Consider the following 22,658-nt stretch of genomic DNA (forward strand, 5'->3'; position numbering starts at 1 on the left):
TCTCTCTGAGATGAGTATGACAATCCTGAATTACCTTTCTCTATACCTTACCTATTCTGCCAATGTGCACTCCCAGGCTGTTACTGAAAAAAAAAAAAAAAAAAAAAGAAACCTAAACAGAATCTGAATGCCTTAAGAAATCATTTACTTTTCTTCAAAGCCCCAAAGATCCACGATATACAAACTAGCAGAATCCTAGGGGTTTTTGATAAATCTTCATTTCCTTAAGAATGCAAACAGTCTTTAAATACTCGCAAGGTAATTTCTTGTTTCTGTACACAAATGGTAGTGGCACACAGAAAGCCTCTGCAGTCTGTGCTTACTCCCTAAAGAAAAGCTGTAAGAAATGTATTACCTTTATCTTACAAACAAGCAAATGGCATCAAATGACACAGGCTGAGAACAGAACCAGTGTGCTGAATCAGGGGAATTAATGTGCCTAATAAACTCAGTTATAGGACAAAATGTACCACATTATTTAAGCAACAGAGCCCTGCAGATGGCCCTTACCAGTCACATTAGGCACGCTCTTTAGGTGCTCTAACTTCACAAGGCTGGATTCACCAGGTGACCGATTAGTGCTGGTACAGGATGGACTCATGCCCACGCAGTCTGGATAATATGCAGCTAGAAAGGGAGCTGCCACACTGTCTTTCAGCAAAGGAGGGAGTATGAGCATGGAGTACCACCAATGGTCTGAAACTTCAGCCACTCTCTGGCCAAGCGGAGAAGTGAAGGAAAGAGGGGAGAAGAGAACATGTCAGTACTTCAAAAACGTTGGAAAATGAACCAATTTCCCCCCTCCCTCCAAAAATAAGACCAACAAGCACTAGAAGTCCCAATGTCAGAATTGCAAGTCATAAAGACATTTTCTCCCCTCTTTCCCCTTCCTCAGCCTGACAGAAAATCTGTAGCATTGATCACTTCTCAGACATGGAGCTGAAACTTCACAAACTCCACACCACATGGAAAGCAAACAAATGAGACATGCCATAACAACACATCTATGCCTTAACAACACATCTATGCCTTACCAGGCCATTTATAAAACATTTACAGTCACTTATGAATCCAGAAATCTGAACTGAGAACTAAGTCCACACTAACTAATTTAATTTAGATTTTGCTATCCCCATCAAAGACCTCCTAGAACCCTAAGAAGTGCTAATGAGTCACCCTTAATTTAGAAGTCAGACACACATTAGGGAAACAAAGCCACAAAGCTTCTACAAGAGTCAACAATAAGCTTGAATGTGTTCCCTGTAGAGGCACCCTGTAGAACACACAGAAGTACCTCAGGTACACTTGTGAACATGGCTTATTGAACAAAATCAGAAATGCAGGATGACATGATCACAAACCCCTTGAAACACCAACATACATCTTCTTGTATGTACATTTTGTATTGCAAGGGAGAGGAGAGAAAACATGCTTAGGAGCTCTCTTGCAGTCTTCAAAAAAGTGAGACTAGCTTGACTAAAGATAGAAACCACCTGAAAGATGAAGAAATTTTAGGATGGGAAATTTTACTTGAAAGCTGACAACTGAATACTATTTTGCCTGATCAAAAATGAGAATTAGGAGTAAACTTTGAGTCACAGGCCATGACTAAAGGACACCACAAACCACTTGAAAGCAACTTAGTATGGTAAGGGAAAAGAGGAAAAATATGAGAAAACAAAAGGTCCTAGGCTCTGTTGCAAATAGTGTTTCTCAATTTCCTGAGCAAAATGCATAAATACTGACATAATTGGTCAAAGAAGCAAAATAAAAAAGGAAATAAATCTGCCATGCTTTAAGATTGCTTTCATATTGTAGGACAAATGAGGAGGGACAGCCACTACTCACCAAGTCCTCAGGCATGGAACATTGGTCTGAGCCCTCAGACTGAAAGAAAAGGGAATGGTATGAGAGCTATTCTTAAGCTGTATGGAAAAAATTAAGTATAAAGCAAAATAATTTTCTATGGCATAATTCTCTAAATTAAAAAAAAAAAAACATTTAAAAGTGCTTAGCGTTAACCTTCTGTAGTATACATAAATGTTAAAAAAAAGAGGTAGAGAAATGTGTAGGTTAAAAACACATCACACCATAAAGCAAAAACACTCTAAAAAATGATTCACATTTGTTAAGTAAGTTTCTACCGATCAGACATTAAAATATACATCCTATTCCATAAAATGGGATAGAACACTGAAACAAATTAAAAAAAAAACAATATAATTTTATAGAAAAATAGCCCACATTTTTCCAGAGCAACTCTTCTAGTCTAGACTATAAAACAGAGTTTCTTATTTATTTTAAGAGTATCTTTATCAAAGAGTTTCAAAATTAAATGCTGACCCTTCAGGTTTTCATGTGGTCACTATTTTCATGTTATGTTTTTTCATGTCATAAGTGCCATACAGATTCTATGGCACTTTAAGACTCTTCGAAATTTCAGGAGTTATCTTCATGCCAAAGCTGAAACTTTTTATGTAAAGCTCCATGACAGACTTGATAGCAGTTAGGAAAAGCACATTGAGCTTTTCAAATGCTTTCCTCAATTATGAAAAAAGGCCACACAAAACTGAAATGAGAATTTTGGTTTATTTCTACTTTGTACATACTGATAATAATCCCCTAGCTGAAGGATTGACTGTGCAGACAAAGATATTTCAGATACTTCTTTCTTGACAGAAAACAAAAATTCCAACCAGCATGTAAGCCTGGCTCTCCAGGCCATCAGATTTTCATTTTGACATTAGAGACACTGAGCAGCAAGCAAGAAGAAATGGATTTCTGCAAACAAGAAATCCCAAGTTGTTAAGTTTAAATATGAGCAAAACTGTTGTGTGTTACCTTGGTGGAATTGTTCAGTTTCATACCACATCTGTAGGTTTTTGCTATTTGTGGTGTCAGCTGGATTTCCTTTGTCAGCTGACGCCATTTACCACATTCTGGTTTTGTGCACTGCACCTACAAGTCAAAAAACAAACATGTTTTTACTTGTTGCTTGTGATTAGAGATAAGATTAATGCAACTTAAATAACCAATTAGAAAGAAGCCAGACATGGGAAAGTTGTAAAATATAATTGTTAGATATGTTCTTGTGTAATCATCAGGTCATAAGTAGTGTTTGATCTACAGAAATCTTGTACCCATTTCTGCAAAACTGAATTTCTGCACAGAACCTAAGGCCAAAATTAATTCAATTCCCCATTACTATGGTCTTCAGTAGACTTTGCAAGCATTACTTCAAAAATATGTTCTTCATCACTTAAAGAAAAAACAAAAAACCCTCAAACAAAATACCACTACCACCAACTTCCTTCCATTCCCATCTTTCTTCCACAATTTTTACCAGGGAAATACAATATCTGATTTCAATATCTTTCATACTCATACTTTTCCTGCCAATCTTATTCTCCCTGAAAATCACAGCTGCTGCTTCACTGAAAAGTAACAGAAGATTGGTCTTTGTGGGGTGTGGAGAAAGTCTCCAACAGTGGAGAAAGTCTCCAACAGTGGAGGAGCTGATGAGTTTTTTTTTATCTTGAGCTTTTTCACAATCCTCTAATACTAGGGAAAAAAACCCACAAAAAACTCAGCTGACCTGCTGCTTGAACAGCAGAATATCAGAATCACATCAGAACATCACATTCCTATTAAATAAATCATCTTTCACCTTACCCAGTAAGGAAGCTGTTGATCAGCCATAAAGGCTTTTGGACTGGGCTCACTTTTACCATTGCTTGTCCAAATCCTTTTCCAGGCAGTGTATTTCTCATAACCATCTTTATGGCTAAGAAGAAAGAGAAAACAGCAAGCAGTCAGAAAACTGAATATCTAGTTCACTTCAAGCAATAGCAGTTCCTCTAAAATTAAGCATTTTATATAAGGACAGAGAAGTAAGTCTGTAGAGAGCACTCTATTTCTGCTGTTGAAAGGAGAGAATCGCGGTTCTTGAGACAGCAACAAATTGCATCCTGACCATTATTTCCAGTTGCTTATAAGTGCAACTCCTGGTATCTAAGGCCTGGACTGAGTGATGGGTACTGCTGAGCACATAAGCATATAAAAACCTGGGCAGAGCTGGATGTAACTCCCACTCAAATGGGAAGGAGCTTGGAGCTGAAAACACTCTGTCAGCCCGACAAGAGTCTTCATGGTCACTGAACTGCAGTAGTTAAACTGATTTCTAATTGCTTTTTATTGTACTGCTTTAGAGAGACAGGGTCTCCTGAATGCACAGTGTAAAGTGAACTTATAAAGGAAAACACATTTAGTCATAATTGTTCTCATAATTTAAAATCTTCTGACATTGTTTTTAAAAAAGACAAAAGCTTCAGAATAATTGCAAATACACAAACCAGCCTGCCTAAACTAACCAGTTTTGTTCACGCTGCCCTGTTTAAGTTGATTGGTCTATACAACACCTGCAGTTTTATCATCAATGTCTAAGCCTCCCTCTGACCAAAGCAAGCACAGAGGAACAATCTTTGTATTACGTTTATGTACATGATGTTTCAACAGCTGCCAAACTTTAATAAGCTGTGAAAGGACACAACCTTAATTGGTCAATCTACCTTCGGTAATAGTGGTCAAAACATTCATTGCAGAAGTGCTCCCCACAGGACAGATGGTACCATCTAGACGTGTAGCCATTTTTTGCACATCTGTAATGCAGGAGACATAGAAATAGTTTTATAGTACATTTAGGAAAAAAAAAAAAATCTTTCTGTTGACAGTAGCACGTTCTAGAGGAGGAACACAATATTCAGAACAAGCCAGGCCTTTATGTTACATTCATGAAGGCTGAGTTACACATGGCACTGCAGCCATACAAACAACAATAAGGTCATTCCAATTGTCTCAAACATTTCTAGTTTCCAAACTAAGCAGCACCAGATGCAAGGGAGGCAAAGAGTACACAATGTGCAGTTTTATAGTTGGTCTGGCTTTCAGCAGCCTCCCTCTAACAATGGTCAACTGAGCCTGTCTTTAGTACCCTATAAGCAGGCATTTCCTGAACATGAAACAGTGAATATGTGCTGTGACACACTAAGTGTTTTGGAAACGTGTAAGATGACAAAGCTCCTCTCCACAAGAGCTTGGAGTTCCTTTACTTTGTTGTATTTTCCTCCAATATTAGTGTAGCATTGGGAGGGATCATTTAAATTAGCATTTTTCTTGTACATGTGATCAATTGATTCATAAGTCATTGCAATGTTCTGTCCCCAGAACAACTGACAAAACTATAAAGGCAAATCTGAACACAAAACAGATGTTCCCTATTTTTTTCTCATGTACAACTTGTGATTTTAACCCAGTGAGACAAACCCTAAGGAAGCAGTCATGCATTCTCAGCATTTGTTCTTTACCAGTCTCAAAAAGAAATATCCATTACAAAGATTATATTGATCAGATAAAGCAATCATTCTTCAGTTGGAATACTCTCATTAAACTCACTGAAATTATTCAAGATAAATGCACAAAGTCAAAAGCAGTGACCTAAGCTACTGACTCAAGTAGACATGAAATGAGCTCATCTCAAACAGATAAAGTTGAAAGTATGTACTTGGGGGGGAGGGGTGGGAAAGATGAAAATCAAAATATTAAAATAATAATTCAAGAAGCTGAGTAAGCAGTATGTATTGTTTCCTAAATAAAAACTGTAGTATCACCAGTGCTGATCTCACAGGTGCTCACTTCCCAGACAAGTCTCTCAGGGAACTGCCAAAACACTTGGCTTCTTTATGACAACATCCAGAATACACTGACTTCCTGCCACCAAAGAACAATCCATGGATATAACTAAATGAAACACATAGTTTTTTTTTATTTAGAAGTGCTATAAAGAAGGAAAGTTTGTCTCAATTATCAGGGCGGGAGGAGTGCTACATAGCTACAGTGTGCCTGCTTCATAATGAGGTCCAACATGTTGCCTATTATAGGTATACCTTGCCAGTATTGTGCATTCAAAACCAAGTCAGAATTCAAAAGCACTTGTGAAAGTGCAGAGGAAGAGTACAAGAACAAAGAGTTCAGGTAAGTATGACTATCTCTCCTATGACCTAAAATTTCAAGGCTAGAATGTCACCTCAGACTGCAAAACATTCCAGTGAAGGAGTGGTAAGGACTTTCTACAGTAAATGATGGTTTCATTTTCCATCTTGAAAGCAAGTTTAGCTTTCTCAGATTACACTAATATGCTCTCACTTTCATAGAAGCAAGGCATGTTCCAGAGGACACCATTAATAACATAAATAAGCATATCCCAAAGATAGTCTGTATCTGAATTAGCAACTTGCACAGGAGAAAGTTATGGACAACAGGAATAACTTGTGACATTTTCCTGGCACCTTAAGCCTCCTATTAGCACTATCTTTCAATTCTCCCTCTACATTTAGGTATGAAGGGATTTTTCAGAATATAGTTAGAATCCTAAACTTCAGCTGCAGGTTTAGAAAGTCCATGAAAAATGCAAATAAAAAGCAACAAACCTTTCTGCTGCACTGGCAAAGCAAACGGGACATGTTGCGGTGCATCCAGCTTTTTCACACTTTCTATATTTCTTCTCTGACGCTTCATCATCATCATCTGCTGCTTCAGCTGCTTTCTTCTTCACCTAATAAAGAATAGCTGGAATCTGACCATAAATGACACAAATGCATCTTCTACAAAGCAGCATTCAGATAGTTTTGCAGCTTGTGAGTGGCATCCCATAGTTAAAACAATCCTAGTGAAAATCTTTGCAGCCATTGTGAACTAGCTGCAGCATGAAACAGCTGTCAAATTAGGTCAGATTTTTCCACTTTTTTTCCAAAAGAAAAAAAAAAAAAACCACCAAAAGAAACCTCCAAGCCCACAGTAAGACTGGAAATATCATTTATATCTAAAACTTTCTCGCCTTGGTCTAACTGACGGCACTGAAGAAATAATAAGCAAAGCTTCCAGTTTAAATAGTATTTTAAGCTCCATCATGTGTTAATGAGTCAAGCCTCATGCCTTCATTTTATTTCTCCTTCAGAAAATGTCCTCTTTTAAAATACTTTTTGGTATTAATTACAAGTGGCAATCCTATCTGTGCCTCAAATAAAATATTAGGGTAGGCTTTTTTGGATACAGGCATTTTTTCAGATACAAAACTGTAAACCAAATGTCTCTTCTGGGCCTCAAAGGTACTGTGTATTACATTGTTTTAGGTCTCTGTCTGGATGGGCAGACAGCTTTGTCTGACTGTACAGAAATCTGTGACTGTATTTTTAACACATTAAGTACTTACAGGTTATATAGAGTATTTATCTTTTCTGAATATTGTTTGCAAAATGAGACACTTGACCTGCTTATTCACAGAACTAACTCATTCTCCTTCTCTGTGGATAAGTAGTCTAACTTACCCACAAGGAAGCCCACTTTCTTTACAAATGACAACAGAAAATAAAAAACAGCAAAGTACAAACTCACGTGTTTTTAAATTATTATAAATACCTGTCTTCCAGAACTCCTCAGAGGAAGGTTGTCTGGAGACTGATCTGAAGAACATGCCTTTTTCTTCGTTCGTACCCTTCCCATTGACATTGTATTGTTAAAGCTGAAAAAGGTAGGCAATAGCTAATTAATTTAAATTGCTGGACTTTGCAGAGCTAGTCACAGCCACTCACAATACTACTTTTCACAGAGTTACCTAGGTAAGAATCTGTTCAGCTTGACTGTTAATTTGAGAGGAAAATGGGAATGAGGCACTGGGGGAAAGGAACAATACTACTATTTTAAACTAAATTCTGCGTTAAGATTAGATCCCTGAGTACCTCTTGACAGGCTGTTCCAGATCAGCATATCCTGGATTTCAATAATCTGATTTGCATTACATGAAGACCTGGACTGGAATTTGGGTTGGCAAAGTGAACAGACAACAGCTCAATGCTGATGCAAGCATTCAAATACCACTCAGAGTAACACTCATGCTGCTAACTACTGATTTATTGGCAGCAAGAGATTTGCACTGTAAAGCACTTTTCCAAACAGTGTACTGAAGAAACTTTTAATACCAGATGAGCAACCAGTTCCAAGACTTGCACAGCCTCCAATGAAAAGAGCTCAGAATTTGAAATATGGACTGCCATTATATTGCATTTGTGATTGGAATATTACAAAGTTTGTTGTTAAGTATTCCACAGGACAAAATAAAATATTTACGGCATGAGAGCACTCTGTAGCTGTCTTTGACTGCATTGGTAGGAGAACAGAATGGACCACAGTTAACCATGCAAACTGGAAACCACAGAGTGTGAGAAAGTATGATGCAGAAATATGAAAGCATATTTAAAATCAAAGGCATTCTTTTCACAGGGAGTAAAGCACAAAGACAGCCTAGAGGAAGAAGTAAATCTAAAGAGTGGTCTACAACACAGAGAAATTAAGTGGAAATTAACCCCTTGTACCACAGCACTGCATCATGAATGTTATTTTGTTGTAATAGGGATCAGTTTGTAATTATGTTTTTGGGAGTGTTTTTTTAATATATTTGAGACTTCTCAATTCTCTGTTTCAGGATGCAACCTCCTTATTCAACCAGTGATGGACAAGGCAGCAGTATCTTTGTTCAGAAATTCCGCTAAAAATCAAGGTAACAAGGGGAGAGTGGGAATTTTTACAAAGTTTTCCATTAAGCTGACTCAAGTCAAGTAAACTAGTGCTTCATTCTTCTCTCAAGATCAGAGAAATTATTTGTGAGAGGAAGACAAATCACATGAGGGTCCACACATGAGAAATATTAGTCCAAAGAACACAATATAAAATAAACTTTGTTTCTTGTATGTATCACCTTCAATTACAACTAGCCAGAGGTAGGAAAAAAGTTATTTACTCAATCTATATTGGTCTCTAGAAAAAAAAAAAAAAATTAGCATCACTTCACTGTAACTTACCACTGTATGGGGGTGGATGAGTTTGGAGAGTAAAGAAAACCAACCAGTTTCATTTACATAAGATTTCCCTAAACTGCTGCATGACGCCCCAGAAAATGGTGGCTTTTTCCCCTAGAGCTTTCTTTATGTATCAGTGGCACAACAGTATCTCTCTGTGTCACCTAGTCTTCTCATGGTAAATAATTGTTCTGACATGCCATGGTCCTTACAGTCAGAAGCTTCCAACTGAGGAAGGAGTAGCGAGCAAGGCACCAGGTGACTCATTTTGGTGACCATCAGGTGATCACAATCTGCTGCTGCTGTGGGGCCCTTTTATCCAAGAAGGTAAAAGAACATGTGAATTTTGCATTATGTAGGTGAGGAGTAGAAAAAGTGTCAATCGCTAGGAAGTTTGGTAAAAATATTTCAGATTCAGAGAGGCTGCCCGTTTTGAAAGGCAGAGGTCAGTTGTACAGAATTGCAGACATATTTTTGCTATTACCCCTTCAGTCGGGATAAGAGGGAGGTGGGGAGGAGAAAAAGATCAGATGTGTGATACTTTGTGCCCACTTCCCCTGACAAACCAAAAAACACCCTCCCAAAAAACCACAAATTTTTATAGAACAAATAAGCATGGCTTACTCTACGAAGCTTTACATGACTTTGCATCCTATCCTGTAGACATCTTACTGGCTGAGAAAATAAGCCCTTTAAAGGGAGAGGGATGCATAATGCGTGAATGTCACATTCAATAACGTTTCATCCGTCTGTAATGCGTGGCCTATATCGGAAAGCTTTGTGGGGTTTACCCGCACAGTCGCCAGCGAGTTTGTCATTGGGGAAGAGAAAAAAAATTAAGAAAAGAAACAACACAAGACACACGCTGTCAGAGACGGGGAGGAAGCGAGAGCAGCCCGATTAACACGGCGAGCGCACACACCTCTAAAACTCAGCCCGAGTCGAGCGGCGGCGCCCAGCCCCGCCGGCCGCGGCTGTGACAGCTGGCGGCGGGAGGGCGGGCGGGGGTCCCGAGGGGCAGCCCGGGCAGAGGAGCCCCCGCGGCTGGGCTGCCCCGGAGCCGGGCGGGGGCGGTGCCGCCGGCGAGGCAGGCGCCTGGCACTCACCTCGGGGCCGGGTCACTCGTGTCCACATTCGCGCGTGTCCGCGCCGCCTCCTGCTAGAGCTGCAACGGGAAAAAAGGGTGGAGAAGGGGGAAGGAAGGGAGGGAGTGAGAAAGAGACGGGGGAAGGAAGAGTGAAGCGGGGAGGTGAGGACGGGGGCAGCGCTGGCACCTGCCCCGCCAGCCCAGGGAGGAACAAGCGGCCCCGCAGCGGGCGCTGCAGCTGAGGGAGGGAGTCACTCACCACCGCCGCCGCCATCCCCACCGCCATCCTCCTCCTCCCCGGTGCCGTGCACCCTCAGCCCGCCTCCTCCTGCCGCTGCTTCCGCTCTCCGCGGTGCGTAGCGAGGGGGCGGGCGGGGAGGCACCGCCCCGGCCCCGCCGCCCTCACGGGACCCGCGGCCGTGCAGGTACCGCGGCTGCCGCGGCCCGGTCGGGGGGGCAGAGCGGGGCGGCAGCGGCGCTGAGCCACCACGGGTCACCCCGCGGTCCCCCGGCCCCAGCAGCCGCTCGCCCCCGCCTTCTGCCCGCGGGTTTCACGGGAGAGAAGTGTCGGCATCTCCCTCCTTCGTTACCGGGATAGGGGGGCTGCTCGGTGGGTGAGAAAAGGGAGGCCACCGGCGGACCCGCGGTGCTGGGCAGGCCCGTTCAGCCGCCCCGGGAAACGGGGTCTGGCCGAGTCTATCGGGAGCCAAGAGCGTGCTGATGGCTGTGTCGCTTTCGGTGTACTGCGACTGTCACCAAACGGTGATCTCTTGAGATCTAATTAATTTTTGTTTGTTTCGAGGAAGTAAGAGCCAGTTCCAAACTATGCATTGGGTGGGGGTAATTCTGCTCTCTTTTTTCACAGCTACGAGCACTCTCTGGAGACATGGACCACTCAGCGCATCCATCCGGGCTCCTGGAAGCCTCTGATGTTGGGTCTCAGAAGGAGAGAGTGGTGACAGAGGAGGAATGGCTAGAAAAATGGGAAATGGGTAACATCGGGTTTCACAAGGAAGAAGGGCATCCGTACGTGACTTCACTTTTCTGCCTAAGCTGTTTTAAGTAATGCCAGGGGATGACTGGCTTGGCTCATTTAAGAAACTCTTAATTGAAAATGGAACATTTGTAAAAAGCAAATTATCTTACATGGGCAGATTCATTTTTTGTTTTTGAAACAAAAATTAATATAGATATTTTTGTGACCTACATTCGTCAAAGGACAGAGAAAAGAAAGTATTGAAATGAATTTAAACCTTTTACTCTTGAATCAGGTTTTTAACCTTAGAGCTTGGACAGTTTGGCTAGAAAATCTTAAATTTTCTGATGGAGATGCTTTGCACTATTGTTCGTGTGAAACTGGGCCTTGAAACTATGTGCAGAGGACATCAGAGCAACTACTATGCAGTAAAAGACAAGGACCTAAAAGAACAAACCTGATTATGTAGTATTTCAAGACCTGTAAAAGTGATTTGCTTGATGCAAAAGTTTCATAATCTTTCTGTTTAAAATCTGTTATGACCCTCTTAGAGGTGGGTTGGTTGGACTGATTAGTTGCAAAGGCAAACAGAAAATAGAACAAAGAGAAATGTGTTGATTTCTGAATTACATGAAATTGACTTTCTTGCTGTGTAAGTGGAAGGTGAATGCTTTTTTTTAATGCTTTTATTTCTAATGGCATGAAGCAGGATGAGCTAATAACATATGTGCCATTGTGGAGTCTTCATGCTACCTTGCACAGTGTGTAGCACTTGGCTTTTCATGTGCCAGCACAAATACTCACAGAGTTAAGTCAAATCTGTCTATTCTTCTACAGGCTCCTCCAAAAGTATCTGGATGTTCTTTTAAATGGCAGGAGTGGACTGAGGATATTTTTCCCACTTTGTGGTAAAGCAGTAGAGATGAAATGGTAAAACACAGATAATAAGAGCAAAAATCTTACTTGAGGGAGGAGGGAGGGAGGGAGAGGGGGAATTCCCAACCTTGTATTGGCTACTGAAATGTGCCACTGCCAGGAAAGCAGTACCACTGTCAGGAAAGCAGTGTCACTGGAAGCTGAAGGGAGGAGGAAGCTGGTGTTTTGTATAGTAGCTTAAATTGAATGGATAAGGTCTGATCTGAAAGTCCTACTGATTGTCCCAAGTTTAGCTTGGGGAATGCTGAATTTAGATGGACAGAGTGACTGAATCTATGCCCTTAGCAGTGCTGCTTTCCATAGCAATGCCAGCTTAAATTACCCACAATGAGGTCAGTTGTGTCAGACAACATTTTTAAGAGACCATGTGGCATGCCACTCTGGAAATTTAAGTGATTTGGGATAAATGTAACTTCTTCTTTTTTTTTATTCTTAATCTTTTACTTTTTTTTTTTTTTTTTTTGCGGAGGGGTGGTGCGGGGAGGGAGTGTTGTATTTAAAATTAGGGCCTATATAAGCCAGTACTTTTTCTTGGAGGGAGGAAGCACAAACCAAAACCTGCACTGCATCTTCCAGTAATCCAGCTATCAGGTTTTGTCACAGTACCTGCTCCCTAGGCTGACTGTGGGCTCTGACACAGGTTGGTGTTTTGCTGAGCTGCAGCAGCACAGAGGTTACTGCACCTCCTTTGCTGCCCGTTCCTGCCAAGCCACAGAGGCAGCTGGGTGCCTCAGTCACCTCAGTTCAGAGCACAGCACCTTTCTGAAATGGACAGTTTCTCATTGTGATCACCTCTGTTTTCACCGAGTTAGTAGGAATAAATTAATAATTCATTAAATCTAAATACAGCATGTAAGTCCTTGTCAACTGTATGCTGAGTGGTGCTAATTTAAGCTCAGATCATGGAAGGGAGGTGTTCAATATAATGTGAACACTTCAGAAAGTCAGAATTAGACATATCAGGGCATCCTAATACTAGGCTTTCCCTAATGAACAAATTATGTATGGGAGATACACATTTTTCCCAGCCTGTGGGCCCGATGTAAGCCTGGGCCTTCTCTCTCTTTGTGCAGGCTGGCGGACATGGGGCACAGCGTTGTTGGTGTGGAAATCAGTGAACAAGCAGTGAAGGACTTTTTTTCAGAACACAGTCTGCCTTACTGTGAGGAGCCAGTCCCTGAGATTTCAGGAGCAAAACTGTTCCAGGTATGTCAAATGATCTGGTGTGGTTAATCATGCAATGCTGGCATAACTGAGTAAACAAGTCATTCTGCTTTTATGCATCTGTTTTACTGGTAATCATTCACCTCTCCTGAAGAGGTCTAAAAGGAATTTTTGGACTGAGAAGTTATTCTTCTAAACTTACTACTTTGGCCTTCTTGTAACAGTGAAGCACCTGAATGTAGAAGGAATGTATTTTAAAACTGGAGGCATGCCTTGATAGATTGATAAAAGTTGCATGCCTTGGTAGATTAGAACTTCTCTGGAGGGATCAGAAGAGTTATCTCAGCAAACTAAAACTAAAAATATTTCTCAGTGTTTTTCTCCATTGCACATAAGTGTACTTTAAATTTTTCATTTTTAATAGTATATAGGTATATTTTAAGATGTGAAGTAGAAATGTGTACTTACGAGTGTATATTTAAAGATAGTTAGCTGATAAGGATTGTTTCCTTTGCTTTTATTGTAGAGTACCTCTGGCAACATTTCCCTCTACTGCTGCAGTATTTATGATTTGTCCAGGTAAGAATACTCATAGTATTTTACAATTCTCCATAATCTAATATGTATTAATACTGTCCTATACTATTATTTTATTTGAATCAGGCAAAGATTTGTCAGGTCCTCTTAAGCAAACTCACATTAATTTGTATGAGAAACTTGAATGGCCAATTTCCAGCAAAAGTCTAATTCTGTTATTAATAATTAAGAATGACAACTAATTATCTTCAAATGGGCTTCTTATTCCAAGCCATTCTGTGAAAGTTATCAAAAAAGCATTTTTGCTTTTACAGTAAAACCAAATTATCTTTAACATTACTGATGAATTCTATGAAGCAAAACGTTAGCACAATCCCTTCCTCAGAGTAACTTAGAAAGAGAATGTATCCAGAGGTGTCTTAGCACAATAGTTCCCTCTTTTTTCAGATTTTACTCAGATGTGATTTTTCCCTAGATTATAAAGTTTTGGCAAAGTTTTTTGTGTTTGTTTGCTCTTCTTACAATCAACTGTTAGGCACAAGAATTTTTCTCATGTCTTATCGGTAGGAAGGAGGTAAAGTCTTAATATTTACTTCAATGGGCTTTCCAGGCACATACATGCACAACAGGTAGTTCAGGACACCAGAACACAGTGATTATGATCTCTTTTTTTTCAATCTGCCAAAACAGTGGAAAAAAAGACTATTCATTACTAGAGTTCGGAGTCTTTCAGACAGTAGACCATGATTGTGACTTCTGCTGCTGCAGCTGACTTGACTAGTGTATATACGTAGCTAGTTTTGCAAAGTGTCGAACCAATGAATTGTGTATGAACATGACTGTAGATACTGCCTGGTTTCTTACCCGCCTTGTCCCTCCAGTGCAGTTACTTGCTACACTGTAGATCCCTTTAAATCTTTCTTGCTGTGAGTTAACAAGTTGCCCAAGGATTGCTTAAGCTTCTCAGAAATTTTTGAAAAATTCAGTCATAAGTTTTGTAGCAATTAGTGTGGTGTCATAATATTTTGAAATAAACAGAATTTGGTGACAATTTCAGTGCACATCACTGGATCCAGTACACAGTTTGTCGTCACAAAATAAATTGGCAGATGGACGTTCTGGATGCAGAATGAACTGTATTCCCAACTTCAGTCAGCACCCGTGACTAGAAAAATGCACACGCACTTCTAGTTTCTGTGTGCAGACAATTTGATTAATTACCCAGTAATTATGGAAATTAAACTTAATTCTCTCTTGCTGAGGCTGGCCTACTAACAGGTCCCTTTCATCTCCATTAGCCTAGCATTCATTAGAAGAAAACTCAGATGTGCTCCTGACCTTTGTCGGAATGGGACATTTCAAAGACTCTTGCTAGTTAAAGAGTAACAGGAATTACTGCTCTTTCTGGGAATTCTGGGACATATGTAAAACAGTTATATTACACAATCATGTACCTCCTAATACAATTATGGCTGCAAGACTTCAAAAGAAAATCAAAAGTTGCATTTACTGAAACTACTAAACATATGCAGAGATAGAAATTCACAAGTTTCCTCTTAATTCCAGTGGGTTTTCTGCAGATATGTGAATTTCTGATTTCCATGTTAAATTTGTTAGATGTAGTAGTCCCTAACCCATGTTGAACGCCATAGAGACACATAGCAGTGTGTTACAGTGAATGTGCTTCCTCATACCTTAGCTTCATCCTGAATCTGCATCAGGATGAGAGACAGCTGTGTGCCTTTTTTGACCTTTTCCTCATGGCTTCATTGTGTTGTGAAGGAAATTGGATGTGCAGAGGGACAAGGAGTACACTCGGCAGGTCCTGAGGTCTGGGCAGCCAGGAGACCAGGACTGGGACAAGGCCACAGCATGAGCCTGCCTGCAGCCCGGGATGTCTGTAGGCTTGATGAAATTGCTTGGGAATAAAGTACATGAAATGCATGTTTGGAGCCACTGCTGCCATTCCAGTTAGACCAGAATAAAGTTGGAAAGAAAAACCAAGTGCAGAAAACCTCAGTGGCTTGCATGAGGTCACCCAGCACACTCAGCTATATAGAGAGGAGAACTACCTCCAAGCTTCAGAAGATCAAGTCACTTGCCCTGCTAAACTCTCCTTTGTGACCTGCATGTCCATTGCTTGTTTAACTGTATCTTTAAGAATCTCCTTTTGGTTACAAGGCTGGTTATTTAAATTAGATGCTTAGACTTGGCAAACTTTAAAAGAAGTCAGCACTTGAAAGTGTTATCATGTCTCATCGCAGTAGAGTGGGAAATACAAGATCAGCTTGTAGGCTAGATGCCAGAGACTTAGCAAGGCCATTGCAATGAAAATAGCAGTGGTGAGAGAGGTTCTCATGGTTTAACTCTGGCTGAGGTGGTGGAACTAAGCACCACACAGCTGCTTGCCCACTCCCCCATCATGAAATGATGGGGAACAATCAAAAGTAAGAAAGAAATGTGTGAGGCGATGAAAGCAGTTTAATAATTAAAAATAAATTTCAAAAAGTTGTAAGGAAAAAAAAATAGACAACAAAGAACAACCAAAGAGAGAGGAAAATAAAACCCAAGAAAAACAAGTGGTGCAAATGAAAGCAGTTGCCCACCACCAACCAAGCAACTGATGCCTAGCCAGCAGCCAAGCTGCGCCCCCATCCACCAACCTCCCACCCAGTTTTATTGCTGAGAGTGGAGCCAGATGGTCTGGAATATTCCTTTGCTCAGTTGGGGTCAGCTGTGCTTGCTGTGTCCCCACCCAGTGTCTTGTTCATTCTTGTACTCTCCAGCCTACTCAGGGTGTGAGGAGCCAAAAAGGTTTTGGTGCTGTGTAAGTGCTGCTCTGCAGTAACTAACTCATCAGTGTCTTATCAACATGATTTCAAGCCCAAATCCACCAACACAGCCCCATGCAAGCTACTGTGGAGAAAGGTAACTCTTCCCAAGCCAAAACCTGTACAGAAATGAAGACAGAGGTGATGCAATTGGACTCTGACACCTGCCCGGTTGGCAGAAGGGTATTGCACAATTCCATGCCACATTTTTCTAAGTAAACTTATTCAAACTTTCTTTAAAATTATGCAATTTACTTAATTCCTACCTTACTGTCTAACCTCCTATTTTAATAATTACCAAAAACAAGGCTCTTTCTTATCCCCAGATATTCTTTTGTGTTGCTCTGGCTGCTCTTACCATCCATTAATAAAGGCATTTCTTGAGAGTTTTGTTCACCAGCAGGCTTTGGGTGGCCATTGAAGCCATCTGCCAGCATATCCAGGAACAAAACCAGTGTCTGCAGCAGAGTTGCACTAAGGCAAGCAGCAGTGTAACTTAGCTTTTCTAGCATTAAATGAATAGGAAGCTGAAGGTATCCTGGGCATGTAGCTGGGGATTTAGGTGTCTAAAGTTACTGAATATGCTGAGTCAATGATAGTAAAGCAACAAGGCAGCTTCCTTAGCCTGCATATGAAATCATGCATGGTCAAGAACTGTTGATGTGCTGAGTGCATGTCAGACAGAAGGATGTGGTTACTGAGCACCCAGACTTGTAGCTCAAATGTGTTAAAAGTACCCTCCTTCCTCCCTGCCATGTCTCATCAGTCCCTAAGGATGGGGAAGCACTGACCAATTGCCACATCTCTTTGCTATTGCAGCAGGACAAAGGACCAGGAGGGTTTCTTGAGTTCCAGATCCTGTTAGTTTGGATTATAAAAATGCTTCACTGTAACAGAAAGGTGGTGGAGAATCACTAGCTGCAGAACCCTTGTGACCTCAGAAAAGTGTTGGAAAGAGGATGGTCCCATTTTACTATTTTAAGCTTTTTCCTTGTCTCTTTATAGCTCAATAGTTGGCAAGTTTGATGGGGTTTGGGACAGAGGAGCTCTTGTAGCCGTGAATCCATGTGACAGACAACGGTGAGTAAATTGCATTGTTACTGTCTTTTCTCTGATGTATCAGTGACAACTTTTTAATCCTGTGACTTGTTAATGAGTCGTTTTACATTTAAAGGATAAACCCTCACAAGCTCTTCTCTACCACAAGCATCTGCAGAGTGCTGTATTCTTCCTTCAGGAAGCCACCCTGCCTCTTGGTGGGAAAATATGTGGTTTGTTGCAACCCAGAAGAAGCAGGGCTGCAAGGCTCATCTGAATTCTATTATTTCCTTTTCATCACATCTACTTCTTCCGTCTTTGTTCTTTTCCTCCTCACTCCCCTTGATTACAAATCTTTGTTCTTGCCTATAGACAGTCCAAATTTAGTTTGAACCTGCTCTCAGGATTTTTGAATTATATACAGAATCTTCAATTCACAATAATTTTAAAAGATAAGGACTGTACTGTGTACTGTATTCTAAACTGTGGCAGATGAATACTTTGTCTATTAATCTTGAGTTGAATGTGCAAAAAAAGATAAATGCTTGTTTAAGGGGAATAAATACAACTTTTATTTTATGTTTTTCATGTGTAGCATGAATTTTATGCTCCTGAAATTTAAACTAAGTTTTTGTTAGTCTCTGTGCAGTTCAGTTCAAATTCTGTCTGTATAGAAATGCATTTTGTTGAATATTTTGAATGCTATGGTTGAATGCTTTACAAAAATAATAAAGTATAATTTTTCCTTTTAGCTATGCCAGTTTGATGATCAGCCTAGTGGAGAAAAATTCTTCTTATCTCCTTGTTACAGTTTCATATGATCCAAACAAACACAAAGGTGAGAACTTTGTACCGCTCATGTTGTGATTTTGCTCTAATGCAAATTGTATAAAGATGTATTAGATGTATTAAATTGTAGATGCAGTAATATCTTCCCCAAGATTTTTATCTGCATAGCTTTGTTAGCTGGTGACCCCAGTATGACTGTGTATAACTGTGTGTTAAAAAGTTTAGATACTGACGAAGCTTGGGACTAAATTTGTGTTTTCTCTAGCGTTCAGACATGCTAAAGGTAAGTTGAGGACAGTCATGGTATATTAACAATGAAATGAAACTGTAAGTGTGGCTGCTACAATGAAGCTGGAAGTCAGAGCACTTAAAAACATCCTGTCTGGCCTGGGGAGCTTGAAACAGTCCCAAGAACATCAGCTTCATGCTGTTTTTCCAGTATTTGCAACCCAATGTGTTGCCCATCTTGTGCCTCTCTCTCAGCCACTACCACACTCTGCATGTGGTAATTCTGTAAAATCATAACGTACTTTTCCTTCTATAGTTTTTGTATTATGTACTGAAGTGTGATATTTTTAGTTGATATTAACTCACAAAAGAAAGAGATCTTTTTCTGCTTTTGGGATCTTCAGCATAATTTCCCCCCCCCCAAAAAAAATAGGTGTTGCTATCACAAGCAAGAACAGTTTGATTCATTGCTTTTCCTGTGACAATGTTCAGCTCTTAGCCTTACTCATGCTACTGTAGTATAAAGAGATTGTAGGCTGCATTCACACAGCACGCTGAGTGTGCTCATATCCACATCACATTCGTGATTTTCTGCTGCAGCTGCAGATGAAGCAGCAGCAACATCTGAAGCTGTCTGGCCTGCCAAGGTGCCACGAGTTCCTGGACATGTTTTCTGTTTCCTTCTGATGCTACACCGTGGGGCCCCATTACAGGCCAGGTGCTGCGAGTGAAGGGGTTGGCTCTCCTACTGCAGTGCAAATTTTGTCTTCTTCCCATGTCTCCTCTCTGATTAGCTTCACCCTTTTCTTTCAGGCCCGCCATTTTATGTTCCTGAATCTGAAATTAAAAGTTTGTTTGGTGAGTAAAATTTCACCTAACCCTTAGGAATTTTTTCAAAAACACATAAAGTTGTTTACATGCCTTTACCTTGCCCTGTGATGAGTGATGCAGTCATTTGCTTCTTATCTAGAGTAATGGAAAAATACTGGGAGAAATAAATACCATTTATCCACAGGGATTTTGCTGGCATGGACAATTCTCAGTTCTTCAAAAATACGAAGAAAACCCAAGAGGCAAACAGTTTCTTATCTCCCTTTGGTAGCTTTTTTATTCTCCCAGGATTCATACTGCACTCAGTAATTCTGTAGCTGCAGTCTTAGAGTTCTGTTTGACCATTTTGTCTTTGCCTGCACCTCATCTACCAGTTGCCCTGTTTTAATAGAAGCCCTACCAGTGCTACAGTTTCTACTGTACTTTTGTGACAAATAAGAAAAGTAACATGGCACTCAAAAAAAATGCTAAAAATGTACCACTCAAATCCATCAAAATAATGAAATTTGAAGCTATGTCAGGAATTGAATTTTAGAAATTCCTCCTAGTGTGCTGTAATATCTCATTTTTAAATGTACAACTTTCTGAGACTCTGACAGTGTTTGTGTGCAGTGAGTCATTGGCATAGACAATTACATCCCAGTACAAAAGAGAGCAATTAAATTCCCCCCAGTGCACTGTGTTAGGCACTGTGGGGAAATCTGTGGATAAGATTTTTTTTTCTGGACAATTTGCATTTTTCATTGACTAATCATTCACTAATTTGTTATCCTTATCTCCTTTTCAGGCAACTGCTGTGAAATTAGGTGTCTTGAAAAAGTTGATGGCTTCTCGGAGAGGCACAAACAATGGGGACTAGATTATTTTCTGGAGGTGCTATATCTACTAAAGTTTGTAGCTTGATTAAAATTTGTTAAAATAACTTGCTTCACACCTGGCTTATTCTTATATCTCTCATTTTAAAATGAGGCATTCTTAAAGCAGGGGTTTTGTCCATTTTGCTCACTGAGTCAGCTCTCCTACACATCTGCCTTTACTATCTTGAGTTGTAAACAGATTTTCTTAAACTCCATGCACAAACAGCCATTACCAAAGCATACCTTTTTCTTCCATATCCGTTCAAATCATAAGAGCTGTGAAAAAGAAATGTTCCTGTTCCTTTTCAGCCATTGCAGGTCGATGCTGTCTGCCTGGCATTCTGCAACTCAGCCTCACCGACCGGCAGCCCTGGGAGTGTGGCAGCTGCAGTTCAAACACTGTTTATGGGGCACTGGCTGCGTACCAGACTGGGCAGAGAGGTGGGAAGGTGCTGCAAGTTGGTCCTCTCCATCCCTGTGAATATATGTCAAGTGAAGAGTTGTCAGTGAGTGGGCAAGTCAAGGCAGCAGCTGCCAAGAGGAAATTACCATCCAGGAAGCAAGGCTGGAGGGAAGTAGATGGATGATGGGAAGGAATGGGTGGGAAATGTCCTGAGAGCACCTGATGTTATTGCTAAACCATTCTCCATCATATCTGAAAGGTCACGGAATACGGGAGGGGTGCCTGAGGACCTCCCATTTTCCTTTTTTGGAGGAAAACCAATGTTGCTTCAGTCTTGAAAAAGTGCAAGAAGAAGGACCTAGGAAAATATAGGCCAGTCAATCTCACCTTCATCCTTGGAACAACCCATCCTGGATGTCACCTCTAAGCAAGTGGAGGAAAAGGAGGTTATCAGCAGTATTTCACCAAGGGAAATGGGCTGGGTTAGTGGACAGTGAGGTAGATTGAGTGACAGAGCTCAGTGTTGTGATCTAGTTGGAGGGCTTTAGCAAGGAGTGTTCCCAGGGGTCAGTACTGGGTCCAATCTTGTTCACCTTATTAATCAGTGACCTGAATGAAGGGACAGTGTGTACCTGCAATAAGTTTGATCATGATACAAAACTAGGAGGAGTGGCTAACACACCACAGTGCTCTGCAGCCATGCTGCAACACCTGCACATGCACAGGAGCCGGGCAGAGAGGAACACAGTGATGTTCAGAGAAGGCAAGTGCAGGGTCCTGCACCTGGGGAAGAAAAACCCAGGGCACCAGCACAGGCTGGGGCCTGACCTGCTGGAAAGCAGCTCTGCAGAGAAGAACCTGGGAGTCCAGGTGGTCAAGTTAGCCAGCAGTGTGCCCTTGTGGCCAAAAAGGCCAGTGGTATCCTGGGGTGCCTTAGGAAGAGTGTGGTCAACAGGTTGAGGGAGGTGATCCTGCCCTTCTATTCAGCCCTGGTGAGGCCACATCTGGAGTGCTGTGTCCAGTTCTGGGCTCCTCAGTACAAGAGAGACCTCAGCATGGAGCAGGTCCAGGAGAGGACCATAAAGATGGCTGGGAGACTGGACCATCTTGCTTATGAGGAAAGGCTAAGAGAGCCATTGTTTATCCTGGAGAGGAGGCAACTGAGAAGGGACCATCAATGCTTACAAATACAGAATCACAGAAATTCTAGGCTGGAAGAGACCTTTGAGATCATCGAGTCTAACACCTCAACTAGATCATGGCACCAAGTGCCACATCCAGTCTTTTTTTAAACTCTTCGAGGGATGGTGACTCCACCACCTCCCTGGGTAGATGATTCCAGTATTTGACCACTCTTTCTGTAAAATACTTCCTCCTTAATTCTAGCCTGTATCTCCCTTGGTGCAGCTTGAGACTGTGTCCTCTTGTTCTGTCAACATTTAAGGGCAGTCAACAAGTGAATAGGACAAGACTTGTCAGTGGTGCTGAGGGATGGGAAAAGGGACAAAATGCACAAACTGAAACACAGGAAGTTCTATCTGAATATGAGAAAATCTTCTCTACTTTGACGTTGACAGAGCACAGTGACTTCTCCCCTTTGCAGCTTATTTTGAAAGGAAAAGTATGATTGCAATGTAATGTATCATAATTTGTCAAAAATAGAAGGCGAGTAAAAGCCATGGGGCTTTTTAGAGTGCCATAGTCCTAGAGCTGCAAATGGGTCTGCTGGTTTTAGCACAGCAGCCCCGACGCCCACAGCTCATTGGGACACTCAATATTGCTCATAGATACTCGTGTTTCAAGGTTGGGTTGACAGAGAGAAGAAGGGATGTAGCCTGTGGGCCAGTGCAAGCTGGGAGCTGCTGATTTTGTTTCTTTTCACTCCTGGCCAGTACTGCAGTTACCAGGTTAAGGCATCTCCTTCCTTTCAAGTTTTTCCGGATGTAACGTGAGAGCTCCCAAAGTTTATCTCAGACACTGAGATACGTGATAGCTGCAAAAGGCCAGGCGCTTGGCACGAGGCTGCCGCATGCCCTGTGGTGCCCTGCACAGGACTCCCAGGCATGCGACAG

The 22,658-nt window shown here is 41.2% G+C and overlaps 2 protein-coding genes across 7 annotated transcripts in view; one reads left to right on the top strand and one right to left on the bottom strand.

Annotated features, from left to right (window-relative positions):
• KDM1B (lysine demethylase 1B) overlaps window positions 1–10,329 on the bottom strand; it is a 27,677-nt gene extending 17,348 nt beyond the window's left edge. Inside the window, exons 1-9 of the mRNA XM_064705186.1 lie at window positions 10,256–10,329; window positions 10,016–10,074; window positions 7,474–7,576; window positions 6,486–6,610; window positions 4,569–4,658; window positions 3,673–3,784; window positions 2,842–2,958; window positions 1,849–1,887; window positions 511–715 (exon numbers count right to left, since the gene is read on the bottom strand). Of these exons, the coding sequence (XP_064561256.1) occupies window positions 511–715; window positions 1,849–1,887; window positions 2,842–2,958; window positions 3,673–3,784; window positions 4,569–4,658; window positions 6,486–6,610; window positions 7,474–7,563 (778 nt within the window). The 5' untranslated portion in view covers window positions 7,564–7,576; window positions 10,016–10,074; window positions 10,256–10,329. The remainder of the gene's footprint in view (window positions 1–510; window positions 716–1,848; window positions 1,888–2,841; window positions 2,959–3,672; window positions 3,785–4,568; window positions 4,659–6,485; window positions 6,611–7,473; window positions 7,577–10,015; window positions 10,075–10,255) is intronic.
• Window positions 10,066–21,949, top strand: TPMT (thiopurine S-methyltransferase). 6 transcript variants are annotated; one of them, XM_064705191.1, is made up of 10 exons: window positions 10,066–10,158; window positions 10,862–11,022; window positions 11,810–11,902; window positions 12,982–13,114; window positions 13,599–13,651; window positions 17,446–17,520; window positions 18,231–18,316; window positions 19,309–19,353; window positions 20,114–20,199; window positions 20,493–21,948. In XM_064705191.1, the coding sequence occupies exons 2-10, from the start codon at window positions 10,883–10,885 to the stop codon at window positions 20,691–20,693; spliced, it is 912 nt and encodes a 303-aa protein (XP_064561261.1). In that variant the 5' UTR covers window positions 10,066–10,158; window positions 10,862–10,882; the 3' UTR covers window positions 20,694–21,948. The 6 variants fall into 6 exon arrangements, with proteins under 6 accessions (XP_064561261.1, XP_064561258.1, XP_064561263.1 ...); XM_064705188.1 differs by lacking the exon at window positions 10,066–10,158 and adding an exon at window positions 10,243–10,421 and having other exon boundaries at window positions 20,493–21,946; XM_064705189.1 differs by lacking the exon at window positions 10,066–10,158 and adding an exon at window positions 10,435–10,606.
• Window positions 21,950–22,658: the final 709 nt, after the last annotated feature.

The sequence above is a fragment of the Zonotrichia leucophrys genome, chromosome 2 (assembly GCF_028769735.1).
Source record: "Zonotrichia leucophrys gambelii isolate GWCS_2022_RI chromosome 2, RI_Zleu_2.0, whole genome shotgun sequence".
In the NCBI taxonomy this organism is placed as follows: Eukaryota; Metazoa; Chordata; class Aves; order Passeriformes; family Passerellidae; genus Zonotrichia; species Zonotrichia leucophrys.